The sequence below is a fragment of the Haemaphysalis longicornis genome, unplaced genomic scaffold (genome assembly GCF_048455015.1).
Source record: "Haemaphysalis longicornis isolate Haplotype H1 unplaced genomic scaffold, Haemaphysalis longicornis Haplotype H1 scaffold_279, whole genome shotgun sequence".
NCBI lineage: Eukaryota > Metazoa > Arthropoda > Arachnida > Ixodida > Ixodidae > Haemaphysalis > Haemaphysalis longicornis.
Genome location: NW_027526328.1, coordinates 17,043 through 33,403, shown reverse-complemented (window position 1 = coordinate 33,403; position 16,361 = coordinate 17,043). Strand labels below are relative to the sequence as shown.

The 16,361-nt window shown below is 45.2% G+C and overlaps 1 protein-coding gene across 2 annotated transcripts in view; it reads right to left on the bottom strand.

The window, feature by feature from the left end:
* The window catches only part of LOC144172950 (protein turtle-like), an 82,992-nt gene that overhangs the window by 54,977 nt on the left and 11,654 nt on the right, over nt 1–16,361 (bottom strand). For both annotated transcript variants that reach the window (XM_077701544.1, XM_077701545.1), the window contains exons 2-3: nt 13,543–13,699; nt 524–705 (exon numbers count right to left, since the gene is read on the bottom strand). In XM_077701544.1, coding sequence (XP_077557670.1) covers nt 524–705; nt 13,543–13,699 — 339 coding nt within the window. The remainder of the gene's footprint in view (nt 1–523; nt 706–13,542; nt 13,700–16,361) is intronic.

The window sequence follows — 16,361 nt, the reverse complement described above, 5'->3', positions numbered from 1 at the left end:
CACCACGTTTTCGTTTGCAGGAACCGCTCCATGCGGTTAACACTTCATTTTAACCGTAAATTTATATGTAGCGAAACTTCAATGTAACAAAGTAAATTGCAAATTTTACTGGCTTCATTACATCAAGGTTTGACTGCATTTGGCTAAACCACTCCCCAGTCACTATTATGCATTTGATTTCCACATTTGAGAAGCATTTCTGTGTCCCTGTAAGTCAATCCTCCCATACATCATAGTGACAAGCAATTTTATGCTTTGAACACACACACGTGGCCAAGAGGGACACCAATAACTCTAGCAGCACAATTATGGGTGAAAACTTCAATGGAGAAGCTGCTGCTTATTTTTTCTAAAATCCGAACGTAGTTGTTGTAATCTAAAATCAGCATAACAGTAACCCCCGCTTGTCATTGTGGAAAGAATAAAAAAACAGGTGCTGGGCCAAGCGAGGCTTTCCATCAGAATCTGCCTTGCCACCACTCAACAAAGGGGCGAGTTAATGACAAAGCAGCAGGGACCGCACCGAGCACGTCGAGGTAGATCCAGGTGCCGTTGCGGATGGTCTCCCGGTTGAGGAAGAAGACCTTGCACTCGTACCAGCCCTTGTCAGTCTCCCGCACGCTGGTCAGGTTCAGCGACGACTGGCCCGACAGGGAGATGCGCTCCTTGTAGTCGTCGGCCGCGTGCGGGGGGTAGCCGTCGTACCTGCACGTCACGTGCACGCCACGTGGTGCACGATCCACTCAATTACCATTTTCGCAGACGCCAATGCCACTTCATTTAGACTGTCCATTAATCCAGAAACTGGGGCACTGTTGTAGGATTCAGTAATGCGTTAGAGACTTTTGGAACTCGATTGCTAGGCTGCCTCAGTATATGGACATTTCCTCGATCCTTGTCAAATCTGAGAAATAAGTCATCTACATGCATTCGATAACTGAATATTCGAATATATAGTTAGGTCATCAAAGGACCACAGGCTAGGGACACCCATAGCCGTCCGTGTAAGGCATACCTTTTAACAGCGAAGCTCTTATTAAGCAAGTCGTAATTTTTCGTGTCCGCGGTTAAAAATGCCAAGAAATTGTCGAGCACGTGCATGTGAGTGCGGGCCTCGCGGCGACCGCCCAGCAGTTTAAAAAACCAAGAAAATGCTGAGCACTCATGTGTGTGTGCCTTGTGGTGACCGTCCAGCGTTTCCGGCACACGTTTGTCAAGCCAAGCACACCCACTTAGAGAGATCGGCCAAAAATGGCCAAAAAAGATACTCCAGTGTTCGCCGTAATTGTGGCAACACTTGCTGGGAACAAGACGGACATGCCTCTCCAAGGTGATATCCAATGATTATCACTTTTAAAAAAAATGAAGGAAGCTCACACTTACACCAAAAATCATTCAGTAAAGGTAATTGTGGCAGCGAAGAAGCAAGGTGGCTGCAATCATGGACTTAAACCATCATGATGGTCGTGACTGCTGCATACAGCTTCACTACCTTCAAGTCTTACGTGTTAGTGTGAGCTTCCTTCATTTTTTTTTAGTAGCCCTATGGTGAGTAGCCATACAGTGTAAGGCATGCAGTAGGAGATGCTACAGTTCTATGACCACGCACCACACCACCAAGCCACGCCAGATGGTGCCCACCAACCATACCAACACCAACAAGTAATGATGTTACATGGCGTCACACGACATGGTGACAACCTACCAACACCGACCTCTGTCCTCGCTTGCAGAACAACAATGAAACATAAATTTAACGATGACTGCACACCTTGTGCCACACTATGTTATCTTGGTTAGGTTGTTGCAGTGTTTTTGGCATATGAAGAGACCAAATAAGATAAAAACACTTTCTGAAAGATGATACAGGGCCCTTCGAATGCCAAACGCTAGAAAACATCTAAATAGTACCTAAGCAGCCACCGCACATCCGTTGGATATCCAGTATATGCTAGTTTGTCTGTAGTGTACATGTGCAAAAATTTCAATCAGAAGAAAATATTCTAGAACAAATTAATAACAGATGGATGAATCACAAGACACAGGTCAATATGGTTACTTACAAAAGGTTTTAAAAAGCTAGGTTGAAGGTACCAGTAAATTTTCGCATACCTTTGCTAAAAATCGAGGCACGATAGCCCTCGGATGTCCAAAAATGGACATCCACTGCCAATTCATCCTACGATACCCATCATACATCTGCAGATCCACATTTAACCATAGGCACGCAGTGGTGCCGTTCCTTGGTGTCAATCATTCAATTTTTGCCTGCGCTTTTATCCACACAGCCACAGAAGTCCATGTGAGCTTATTAAGTGAGGTATGAGAAATACTGGCATTTCTACGTCGCGTGCCATCGCAAAATCTCCCCAACATTTACTTCGCCTGTTGCACACAGCCCCACTTGCACAAGTTGCTTGATTTCAGTACCTTGTAGAGCAACCTCATTTCCCCCAGAAAACCCAGACAACAACAGTGCCATTTGAAAAAATGAGCCAACAGTCCCCAACATTTTTTGACCTGGAAGGCTGCTTCAGAGGCCTATTGTCCCATAGGTCAATGAAAAGAAAAGAAAATGTCGCTCAAAAACTCCTCTATACTCTGTGAACTCACGAAATACCTGTGCTCATATTTTGTTTATTTTATTCATTGTTCTCATCATTCCACAAACTACAAAAACATTCATAGTGCACACGAAACTAATTTTGCAAGTTAAAAATGTATCCTGTCATGCGTTTTATGCTCACAAAAGTTGAACCAATTCATGTAAAAGGAAATTTCTTTGTCACCATTAATATGCCTAACATGCATAAGAAACCGAAGGCATTCCTGCTGATTATGTAATGAACCTCAATGGTGATATATGGTTTGCCAATCACTCACTAACGCGGTTTACCCATAATAAATTTATGACCATTCCATTCCATTTGCAGAACCACTTTCACTAAAAAGATTCCGGCACTCAAAGATGCCGGCACTCAAGGCCTGAAATGAGATGTGTGGTAACTCACTTCCGTTTATTTTCTCTACAAAATTTAGTACCACGTGCAGTAATGTACAGTTCAGAGCGTTTGGCCAAAAAACAAGTCGGAAAACATAACGATCTGACATATTACGGAGAGGTGTAAAACATAGAAAAGTAACAAAAAAAGCTCAAACCAGTGTTTTGACTTCTATTTTTCACTCAAGTACTGTTACAAGCTTCGTGATGTATTTTTAGCGAGTGCTTCAGGGCTGCATTTGGGGAATTTATTTGGCACACTGACTGCCAGTTCAGCAAAAGTGGGTGTCCATATGGTAATTTCTGCTTTCAAAGTGAATAATTTACAATTTTTAATAGGAAAACTAAAATTTACAATTTGCTGGGTAAGCTTGAGTAACTAGCCCGTAGAAGAATAAAAGGCTCAAGGTTTGCAAACTTTTAAGTGCGAATGCACTTCTTAAGCGACCCTGAATCACGCGTCCACCGCCGTCCGTCCATCCGCACCACATACCCACTTAGGGCGATTGGCCAAGAAGAGTTCCTAATTTCTTTAGCACATACCCACTTAGGGCGATTGGCCAAGAAGAATTCTTTCTTAGCACATACCCACTTAGGGCGATTGGCCAAGAATCGGGCGTGAGAAGGGCCAACGTTACTAGAATAAACTCAGTTTGAAAGCTCCGCCGGAGAGGCGGGCCGCGTGGCGGGCGCGAGAACTAGTGGCGCTGTAGTCGAGTCTTGCCCTACTCTCGGCGCGTCGTCTGCTACTGCGGTGAGCCGCCGCAGCAGCCGTCCGCGGCGGGCCGCCGCCCCGACGTACCGCGGTGGCTTTCTAGTACTGCTATTGCTAAATTTAAACATATATCATCTTCCCGGTCGACAAGCTTAAACATCTTCATCCTTCGAGTCGACGTTACCGCATCCCATTTGTGCACTGTTTGAGTAGATATGCATACGATCGTCTGTATGCGCATGGACTTGCATGCGTTGCTCATTGGCTGGCTAAGAATCGACGGTGGGCCTATATTTGAGCCGTGTAGATTGCGTTTAACTTCCATATACGGGAGTTTCTTGGCGAGTGAGCATTTTCAGCGTAGCTTCGATAAGTACCGAGCTGTCTTATCTCGACGAAAAATGACCCAACACGTTTGTAAAAGCCGCGCCTTTGTGCCTGTGCAGCAACACGACAGTTTTTGTGAATCTCGTCAGTGCGAGGTTCCGTTAACCAGCTTCCGATGTAGAGTTCTTATGCTCAACTTTTATATGCGCCAGGCTCGTCTCAACTCCTCCGGCCTCAGCGCTGTTTGTGGTGCATACGAGACATTAGATCACCGAAGATGAAAGTTCGCCTACAGTTCTGACGCTCAGTTCATCTCTCGCAGATGCACTCGACTTTTGCGAAATCACGTTAAAGCTTTAATCCACAATTTAAATGTGCGGATTCTACGCCTAAGTTCATAAGGATCTTTGACCGCCTTTTTGATGTTTTGAACTCAAGAAATCCCTCCACCTGATCGTACAAGGCACCTCGGCGAAAGGCGAATGAGGACTCAATGAGGACTTTTTTAAAGGCTGAATTGTACATAACAGGACTCCAGGATGCACAAGGAAAATCAGCTATTGAGGGCCTCAAGAAAACCGTATTTTTAGGACTCCCCATACGTATGAACAGTGTCATGGCAACTTTTGACAGGGTTGTGGAAACAGGGAAGCTGCAGAATTTGCTCACGCACAAGATGTCTCATAACCACCTGAAAGCATTTTTTGGTTGCGTAAAAGGAAAGGGGTGTCAAAAAACAACAACCCTACTACCTACCAAAGGAGCTGCATAAGGCAGTTGTTTAAGCAATTTCATATTAGCCGTACGCGATTAAATGATCGAATACGCATTCGAGGGCGTAATGCGTATTCGCTTGAAACATTCCAAAAGTCAGGTACTCGGTGGAAGCAACAAAGTGGTGTATGATTTTTATTCACCCGGAATTAATTCGAAAGGCTGTAGAAGGTGAGACCAGCCCGGCGCACATAAAAATTCAGCACAGGAACTCTACACCAAAAGCTGGTTAACGGGACCTCCCACTGATGAGGTTCACAAAAACTGTCGTACTGCTTTGCGGGCCGGAACGACCACCCTCACGTGTTTTGCCTGCAGCCAGGCAAAACAGGTGTTGTTTTGCCTTGCGAGCGTCGGCGTCAATAGCGGGCGCCTCCTTCACTCCAGATGGTTTTCATTAAGATCGTCGGTGCAAGTGCGCGTGCTTTGCAGCGACCAACATTACTAGTAACGTTGGCAGCGAGTGTGTACGCTTTGCTCGTCGGCCATTTTTGGAACTGTTTTCGGCCATGCGAAGGAGCTTGCTCGAAGACACGTACGTCATGTACAAAGCGTAGTGAGGAGCAAGAGATTCATCCACGGTTCGGCATGCCGACTTGCTTTGCGCCGGGGTGCAAGAGCGGCTACCGCAACGGCTACTCCACTTCACGCCACTTCTTCGGGCCACCAAAGGACCCTACGGAATTCAAAAGGTGGGAGCAAGCTTTACATCGCAATGATAAAAAGCTAACTGCGAAGTGCAAAGTCTGTGACATTCATTTTGAAGATGACGACATTGTAAAGCACTACCGTCATGTTGTTGCCGGACAAGAAATTTTGATAGCACGCGGAAAGTGGGAGCTCGCGCCCGGTGCCATTCCACGTTTGTTCCCAGCACTTCCACCCCATATATCGAAGCCGAAACTTTCGGGATCAAGGCGCAAATCACGCCAAAAACGCACGATGTCCCGCAAAAGTCCAGTGCCTAGTTCTTCGGCGGAGGAGCCGCCGGAAGTAGAACAGCAAGAAGAAAGGCAAGCGATTATTAGCAACGCTGCCGTGACTCAGAGTTGCCCTGGCCTCACACTGACAATTGATAAATTGTCAACTGTCATGCTGCCTTCAAAGCAGTGGATTTTCGAGAGTTTTTACGACGAGGCAACGAACAAAAGGTGTGGAATATTTTACACTCGCCGGCTCGTGAATAAAATAAAATATAAAATATAATATAAATTAAAATAAATATAAAGTCACTATCTTACAAACGTGCTGGGTCGTTTTTGGTCGAGATAAGACAGCTCAGTAGTTATCGGAACTACGCTGAAAATGCTCACTCGCTAAGAAACTCCCGTATATGGAAGTTACACGCAATCTACACAGCTCAAATATAGGCCCACCGTCAAATCAGCCAACCAATGAGCAACGCACGCAAGTCACTGCATACAGACGACCGTATGCATATCTACGTAAACCGTGCGCAAATGTGATGCGGGGTGTCAACTGGAAGGATGACTAATTTTGAAGTTTGTCGACTGAAAGTATGATAAATGTTTATGTTTGGCCATAGCACTACTAGAAAGCCGCCGCGAGCAACTCCGCGGCGGCCCACCGCGGCACGGCGGCACGCCGCCGCCGCCGCTGTAGCAGACGACGCCCCGAGAGTAGCGCAAGACTTGACTGCAGCGCCGCTAGTTCTCGCGACCGCCGTTTGGCCCACCCTCCTCCGCTGGCGGAGATGCGGAGCTCCGAAACTGAGTTTATTCTAGTAACGTTGAGAAGGGCTAATGCACCCGCTTAAAGGAGTACTGACACGAAATTTCAAAGCTGAGATCCGCTCTAGCAATCAAGTACAACGACAACACAAATAGGTGTCTGTGCATGGCACATACCCACGTGGGGGATTGGCCAGGAATCGGGCGTGAGAAGGGCTAATGCACCCGCTTAAAGGAGTACTGACACGAAATTTCAAAGCTGAGATCCGCTCTAGCAATCAAGTACAACGACAACACAAATAGGTGTCTGTGCATGGCACATACCCACGTGGGGGATTGGCCAGGAATCGGGCGTGAGAAGGGCTAATGCACCCGCTTAAAGGAGTACTGACACGAAATTTCAAAGCTGAGATCCGCTCTAGCAATCAAGTACAACGACAACACAAATAGGTGTCTGTGAATAAATGCATCTTTCTTTCTTTGTAGTTGTGTGTGTGTGTGTGATCTCTCTTTCGCAAACATTACCGAACCGCGCAAATTCAACTCCTGCATTCGCACTTTCACATTCTTCCCCTCGGGGAAATGCGGGGAAATTTTTTGCAAAAAGAAGGTTTACAAAATTTTTCAACAGCATAAAACAGGCGTACACAAGCTATACTTCAGCTTTTGGCGTCTTTATGATACTGTATTTAAAATCGGGCCAACTTTCATCTCATGTGTTGGCTTCGACCCCCGCTGTTTCCGTACTACTGCAACAAGGACAGATATTCTGACAAACTGTCTGCATGTGACTAACACAATGCATCTAAAAATACAATGTAAATGGCAGTTCTACACATGTTCCCGTCAGTTCCAGGAAAAAAACTCGGTAACCTAACATAAATATAATTTAATATAAACGTATAAAAATATAAACATTTAACATAAAAAAAGTATGAGAGAGAGAGAGAGAGAGAGAGAGAGAGAGAGAGAGAGAGAGAGAGAGAGAGAGAGAGAGAGAGAGAGAGAGAGAGAGAGACCACAATTGGCAGGAGTGCCTGGTAATAAACCTCCCCACAGTGCCAACACCTTCTTGAACAGAAAGCTTTATCTTCGTAACTTTTAGCCCGAAACTAGTCTCGTTTATGGCCTTTCCCATGTCCTATACAAAAAAGATTAACATTACGAATAAAAAGGAAGAACAACGCTTCCCATCACTTGACTAGAAAACCCCTATATCACTATGCAGCTGGGCTTTTTTATCTAGACAGTGTCAAGATGAGGCTAGCTTGAGCTCAAACACCTTATCAGCGTGCGAAAAGAGAAGCCCAGTGCCAAGGAGATAAGAAGTGCGCCCCGAAAGCACCTTATTTGCACGTCTCCAGCGCTTTGCAGAAAAGCCAGTGCCGCTAGCACGAAAAGCAGCTGCAGGTGCTGGTGCTGGTGCTGGTGCGGTATCGCACGCTCAAAGTGCGATACATCCAGAACCAAACTAGTTTAACTAGTTGTGGAGAATGTATTTCTCAGGCATGTTTAGTGGAGCACTTCTCATTTTTGGCGCGACATAGTTTCATTCATCTGAGCTTGTTAAAACAACTGTCACTTTTGTATTTTCAAAATTCAAAATATACTTCAAAAATATTTTGAAGCTTTCATACATAGTGAAACTGAAGTTGAATATCGTGTTAGTCACTTCGACTTTGATATTCGAAATTTTTGAATATTCGCACACCCCTAGAAATGGCTCTACAGAATAGCTACTCAGACAGCCAACTGGCCATAAAGTAAGTACGCAAACCAGACTACCGTGAACATAAAGCTGCAACTAAATAAAGCACATCAAACAGGCAAAATTTTACTCGTCTGTTCGTTCCTGAACAAAACGAGGCCATGTAATTTTAAGTTCATGCCTTTGTTTGTCGAAAATATTTGCTCACATAAGTACTGTATAAACCGGAATATAGGTCGAGTTTTTTTCCAAAAAAATCCGCACAAAAGTCACCCCTCGTCTTATATAGCGGTCATTGGCAGAATGTAAATCGTTGTCTGGCAACATTGTGCAAGCGTAGTCCGTCGCCAAACGCCATTCGTGTCGGACTGCTCTATCGCTCTATCAGGCCTTTATTGATTTCGCTTTTCTCTAGTTTTTCGTCTTTTACTCGTCTATTACGCGTGCGTGCGTGCGTACATTTCTGTACGTCTCTGTTCCGAGATGAGTGGCGGCAGTCGACGCCAGTTCACCGCGGCGTTTAAGCTGACGGCGATTGAGTCACCGAGTGGAATGGGAATATGGCGGCGTAACGCCAGTTAGGCGTTTCAGAGAAAAGTGTGCGGTACTGGCGGAGCCAGAAAGCTAAGCTGTGCGCGTGCAACCACCGAAACCGATCGTTCTGTGGACGTCAAGCGGTGCACCCCGAGTTGGAGAAAAAAGTGGCGGACTTCGACCGGGAACTTCACTCACGATCACTCCGGAGGCCATGCGCGGATCGGCTCCGCGAACTGTACAATGAGTGGATAGCCGGCGACAACAAAAAGACCTATACGGGCCGGTTGCGACTGTGTCAAGCTGGGTGTCCTTCTCTGGGCAGTCGCTGCCCGACGACATGGTTACACGAGCGTTCAGGAAGTGCTCCATCAACAACGCGCCTGATGGCATGGAAGATGACAGTGCGAAGCAGTCATCCTCGGACGACTCTGAGAGCTCGGACGAGTGACTTCGGGAGGCATAGTCAGTGGCAGTGACGGACGGGCGTCGAAAATAAATATAGACACTGTGAGTGCGCTTCTGTGCCGAATTATTTTTTTGTCAACTTTTCCCACCTCAAAGTAGGGGGTCGACCTATATACCGGGTCGACCTATAATCCGGTTTATACGGTATGTCTCGTGACAAGAGGGTACGAATGAGTAGAATGATTTTAAAAATTGGACTGACTTGTTCAGTAGCTACACAACACTCTCCTTCAGCGTGTCCCAATCACAATGCAATAGCATTCTCAGCTAAGCTTGAGTAGGCTACACTGCTTGTTAAACGGATTTCCCACACCTAACCTACATTTTTCAAATAGCGATTCTGAAGGTGACTCAAGATTTTGATGGTGTACAGCAAGCACCCTAAGCACCTGAACATGTGATGTCAACACCAGCAACCGCATGAGTTCTTCTCTAAGGCATGTGGACGCATACAGCTACAGGCAATAAGCGGCAGTGCGTCTGAGCAAAAGTTGAAATATTACGTCTAACTTCCTGGCCCATCTTTTCAAAGCATATGCGCCATCAGAGTGCTCTGTCTGTGAATGCTAGCACTATTTTCGTACTGAAATGCGGTTACAGCACTTCCTAAAGTTTACATAAACCTCCTTCCCTAAGTTGCCTTTCCCTCATCGCGTACTTACTTGCAGTGAAACGTGCTTTACAGGAATTTTTTTAGATCGGAAGGCGGATGAACAGATACTGCAGAAATATAACACTCATTGTCATACATTTCGCTCTGAGTAGAGCTCCATTGCTGTCCCCCTGGTAAGTAAAACACTAACCAGAGAGACGGAAGTTTATCCTTCCAAAAGTGTTTATCCTTTAAAAACCAATAGGATGAGCATCCCAAAGCTTGGAAATATTGCTTCCTGGCTGCTTCTGTCAGGTGCAACCAGGAAACTTTTTGCCCTATTCAGGTAATTGTATGCTGCAACTGAAGAGAGAGGGTTACTTGATTGCAATTATACCCAAAGTAGCTGGAGCTCCTGCATGTTTATGGGGGGAATAGAAAAGTGTCACCTAACAGGCCAGTGTGGCGGCCATCTCCTGAGGCATGCAGTGCCTTACTCTAAACCAAGGGCCAGCAACGTTTTGAGGTGGTCGGCCGAGTTGCATGAAGCCAACATGGCAGAAGGCCAAGTGGGAAATTGGGGACAATTATATTGGTCAATTATTGGTAATAAACTGACTTAGTGTGAAGACGGGGAACAATGCCAAGTCGAAGTGATCAATTCTTTGTTCTTGTTTCCCGTCTAACCCCATTTGAGGTCAAAACTGGCATGTCGGCCTTCAGATAGGAAGTGACAAGGGGAGGGGCGGGGGTTCTGATGGCGGGCTGGGGGCTGCACAATACTGCTCCACAGGTTGCCGTCCCCTGCTCTAAACTATCCTAACACTCTCGCTGAAGATCTGAACATGCAGTGCCAATATGTACACATTAGTGAGTGCACAGCAGATATGCAAAAACAAATGTGCAAAGAAAACACAGTTCGGGACATTCAAGGAAGGCACATGCCCTAATGCAGTGGTTCTCAGCCATGACTCAACCGGGGACCCCTTTCGGGCTTGCAAAATTGATGGGGGACCCCACGATGAAATACATGCCGATCGGTGTCATAGTGTCCACCAATTTGAACTTGTAGCTTACCACCCCCCCCCCCAACACACACACACACACACACACACAACGCGCACACACTTGCTCGATGCCCACCTTTTGTGCTTGACTTCTATGACGATGCGCGCCACAATGTTAAACAATGTGCTATTGAATCTAAAAGTCGTCTTAACACCTATATGCCGCCTTTTTTGTGTCTGTTTTTTTTTCTCATAGCTGGCATGTTGTGCAAAAAGCCGATGTTAAGTATGCGCTACCCGGAAAAACTAAACGTACATGTCACGCGGCGAAGCCACCTTTTGGCATTGCCAGCCAGTTCTAGCAAAATGGAGGAAAGAATGGCAGGGGGGAAAGTTTTGGATGAGGCTTCGCGGACCCCTCAAATGCTCTCGAGGAGCCCCTGGGGACCGCGGACCCCCGTATGAGAACCACTGCCCTAATGGATGAAATGTTTAGCCATGACGTGCACTTTGAACAAGGATCAAAAATTGTATATAAAAACTGCAGGACAATGGAAACCTGATTTTCCTATCAGAATTTTTCGGCAGAAAAACATGCTGACCTGCCCAGAATATTGATTAATCTTTCTAGCAAAATATCTGACTCCAAATTCCTCGCTTTTCCAAGTGCCTCACCAATGCTGGCAACACCCCTTTCTCGCCAACTGTAAGGGCAATGAGCAGCTGTTGTCAGTAGATACTACTAGTACTGTCATAATTGAGGGGGCTGCGGAACTAGGCATTTTAGCAATTGTGTCAGCACTGGCTTTATACAATAACTGAGCAAAAATATTTCACGACTGCATGCCCACAGTGTACTCCACTTACAATAATATGAGATCAGTCCACATGCCCTTCGATGTCCCTGTTTACTGTGCCTTGTGTTTAGTTGCTTCTTTACATGATCGAGTGCTTCTTGGTGTGTGGTACACTGCATGTCAATATGCATGGAAAAAAATATATATACACAATATGTGCGTGTGTGTGTGCGCGCACGCATGCGCATGCGTGCGTGCATGCGTGCAGGTGTGTGTGTGTGTGTGTCAGTGTACAGAAGAATATTTTTGTGTGAACAAGAACACACTTAGGATAACATATATAACATATCAGCCGGTATTTACCAAGATTTCTTTCTGCGGGTTAGCATATATGGCCTTACCTGCCACTGTTCTGCTTGCGCACTACCACTCACATTCACCTTAGTGAAACCGCTTTCATTTTTACACGGGAACGTATATGCTATAATCTTAAATATTCCCACCACAGTTGTATGAACCTCGGTGATAGTGCACAGCTTTCATGGCACAATACTGTACATAACTGAGCTGTCTTAAAGTGGGCTAGAAAATAAAAGGAATCAATAGGCAAAGAATAAAATAAACAATTATGCAAACAATACGTGAATAAACAGGTAAGGGGTACTAAGCCACGAGTGTGCCAGGGACCCCCTTCAGGTTTGCAAGAGTGACGTAGGACCTCACAATAAGCTACGTCCGTCCGTGTCATGATGTCAAACAACTGGCTCTAGCAGCTAAAAAAGTCACCAAAACACCTATTACTATAAGGCTGCCCATTGTGTGTCTGGCTTTGCCACACAGCTGGTGTGCTGTGCAAAAAGCCAACCTTAAAACATGTGCCACGCGGAGAAGCAAACGTAGAGAACATGCAGCAAAAGCCACATTTTTGCATTGCCGGCAAGATTTGGCAAAAAGGAAAACAGAATGGGTAGGGAGGGGCGGATTTTGGCAAGGGCTTCATGGCGCCTTGATATTCCTTCACGGATTCATAGAGGTTCCCGGACCTCCATTCGAGAACTACTGAATCACACAAACAGTGACGGTAGAGAGAAAGTATGCCCCTGTGAAATTCGGATTCCCTTTGCAAAGCAACGCTCTAATTTATTCATCAACTTTGGTGCCCGCAAACAGCTCATTGAAGGGTTACGAGATACATATAGATATAAGTGCAACATGTACAATGCAAATACGCCTCTGCAAAAGATAAGATCCCAGAGGCATGCCAAAACACACAAAGTAACAGGAAAGCGTGGGTCAGTTAGTACTTCACTAAACAAAATATTTACAGCGTGAAAAAAGAGGGGTGACTCGGACAATTGCTTGTTCATGTCACCTCCCTTCATCTGCCATTCTTTTTTTGCGCTGTGATTCAATAGTTCCACACGTATAGAGGTGCTATAACCCGATATTCTACAGATGTATGGGAGGCGTCTATGGGCTCTTAACCAGATGCCTTACAAATATTGATCACCGCCAGGACAGACATATCTGAAACGTCCGATGGATGTCAAGTGGTTACTGCTTGGTAGACAATAGAAATACATTTTTTTCTAATTTTTCTTTTTTTTTTGGGGGGGGGGGGGGGGTTGAACTCTTCACATCCTGAGAATTAAACTTCCCAGAATGCAGAAAAACATGCTGCTGGACAAGTTGGTACTCATCTGTGGAAAACATTACAGAATGAATGTAGACAAACAGACAAACACTAAGAGAGAAGACTGAGACTAAGAAGACCAAGAAGGGCTGCACCTGTCCTGTCGTTATCTCTTAGTCTTCATCTACTTTCACGCTGCAATGCATTTGCAGAATGCAGCGCCTCAGTCACCACAGGATGTCTCGTTGTTCAGTTTAGCGGCCTGCCGTTGGAGAGGAAGGAGGCGTGCACGCACCAGATGTAGATGGGTATCTTGTGGTCCTTCTTGTGCCACTGGACGAGGTAGGGCACGGGCATGCCGTCGGGGTACTCGAAGGGGCAGTGCAGGATCACGTCCTGCCCCAGCAGGGCCGTCATGTGCTCCGGCTCCGACAGGGGAAGCCCAGACGCACCTGCAGCAAGTGGGAGCAGCAGCAGCCGCCCAAAGTTTAGGATTGGTGTCGTGCTTAGGCCTAACTGGGCGCAACATACGCGGCCCTCAACGATGCAGGGTATCCAGAATGCAAAAGTACCCAAAGTTTAGGATTAGAGCAACACAGGCTTCGCCAATGTGAGAACTGTAGAATGGGAAAGAATCCAAAGTTTAGGATTAGCAAAAGCTTAGGCTTTGCGCAACACAGTTCATCAATAAGAAATGCAAAATGTGGAAGAATCCAAAGTTTTGGATTAGTGCAACACAGGACTTATTGATGTGAGGTGTGCAAAATGCAAAAGAATCCCAAAGTTCACGATTGGCATGAGTTGAGGCCAAGCAAAACGCACAACTCATGCGCTAAATCTAAATTTCCGCAACACAACTCACTAATGTCAAAAATACTCTGGCTAGAACAGCAGACGCAGCAAAACAACGTGCCATGTGAACACACAATGATGCCTCCCTAAAACATAACTTGGATGCGAACACTTATTTGCAGAAGTTTTGAATTTGTGTCTTAATTAAAAGAAAAATATCCCATCAGAGCTCGTAAGACTGCTCCTTTGCCCTGCCTAAGACGTCCGTGTGAAATAGTTTCTCATGGACCGACTAAGTTGCATTGTGGAGCTAGTAAGCCGGTGATTTAGGAGCAATTCTTTGCATCTACAATGAAAGCCAGGTGTAAATTCTTAGTGTTGCTCAACAGCATTCCAAATTTCATCTTTGCACCTATTGTGAAACCCTGCAAGATGCCCCATCACCGAAAGGTAACCTATACTTTAAGATTTCTTGTGATTTTTTTTTTTCCCACACACCTTCACATTTCCTTGTTTCTCACCAATGAATAGCCCATTCCCTTGTCCTCACTAGATTTGGAGCTATTTTTGGGTGGGCTATCTCTTAGCATTTTACCGTATATGCTTACAAGTATTGTGTGTTACTTTTGAACCCCTATTCCGAACTATGAGGACACTTAAAGCCGGTACGTATTGGGCTTCTTGCAAGAAGTGCTCATGCCTGTAGCTTCAAGGCCATCTATTTCAGCACAGGAATTGAGGAAAGAAAAGATTTCTATTGGCTTCGTAACTGACTTGCTGAGAACATTTTTGTGCCTGTGAAAATGTGCCAAGTGCAACAAAAATGCCAAGAAAAGTGCCTTTTTAAATTAGCAGAAAATGTGTTTCAACAGAAAAATGTGATAATGCACATTCCTTTCTCTTTTTTTCCTTTCCTTTTCCTACCCTCTCTTTTTCTTTTTTGCACAGGAAGATACTGAGGTATATTTTCGGTGCAAACGGTTGGCAGTTCTAGCAGACCAAGCTGGCCATTACCAAAAATTTCACATTTCACATCCAGTGTTACATCTTTGACTGTTTCACCATAATTTTAAAAAATTATCAGCATAGTTCGTAAAACTGTACCTGTATGTTTTAAAAAACACATCTGCATTCGCAGCCAACCTAAGTAAACCTTAATGCAGTTTGTTTGCTACTAGTACTGTTAAAGCATAGTACATGGAAACCCACAATACCTTCAAGAGTGCAGTGCCTGCTCACGCCTCACCCTGAAATCTGCCTGCCACAGTTTTAATCGACGTATGTTGGTGCACAATTGCATCATGCCTGGCTGGCAGACTGCCATCCCCACATTTGCACCTTAAAAAAAAAAAATTGCTTCACCTGCCATGTATCTGCGTGTGCACATGTGCTTGGGCATGCCTGCATGCACGTGTGGGTGCATATGTGCACTGCATAAAAAATCTCTTCACACACTGCACACAGCACAAAAATAGCTTCTGCAGAGTTTCATAGCACTGTTCTAAAGTGGGCACGCCAGTATCAGTTCATAACAAGAAACACCACATGAAATCCTTCATCGTGTTGCAGAAATTTCAGCTCTGCAATGAGTAAAACACTGTACTGCCTTGATTTTAGGCAGCCTCTAATTGTGAGCATCCTTCTTCAACCCAAAAACTGAGCAGCGCCGTCTCCCATAAAGCACAGCATAGGGCCATGCAACCTGCTATCTGGGCAGATAACCCAGCATTGGCAATTATAAGCTAATGTGCAGTTACAGACGGTGGGCTTGTATGACAGAATGCAATCGATGGCACTCCTAACAGAAAATCTACACTGGTCAATCAGTAGTTTGGGATATTTGTGTTTAAAGAGTGAACATACATGTAGAAAGCAAGAGCTACACCCCAAGCCATGCACGCCATTAGCACGTGCATTTGCCAACTTCATTGATGTCTTACCTTAACATTCGAATTTCTTTCTCCCTACACATTCACGTATTTTTCTCCTGCATTTTCTTTTTGCAGATTTTAACATTAGCGACCACCTCCTAGAATTCGGAAGAGAGGTTTGCAGTAATAAATGAGTTAACAGACAATTAGATTGCAGACGGAGCTCTTTAAGTCTATTCTTTTCTTGGCATGCTTTAAGCATTTCCTAGAATAGATGCGTCAACTGTACCATAGTGTGGCTCCCTATCCCTGTCAGCATCTGTGTACCAACATGCATGGCCCCAAACTAAATTTATCAAACCTGGTTCTTTGAAGAAATGCTAATGCAGTCAATGGCCAAATCACAAATAGTTAAGAAACATTTCAGAACCCATATGGGCTCCCTGTTTGC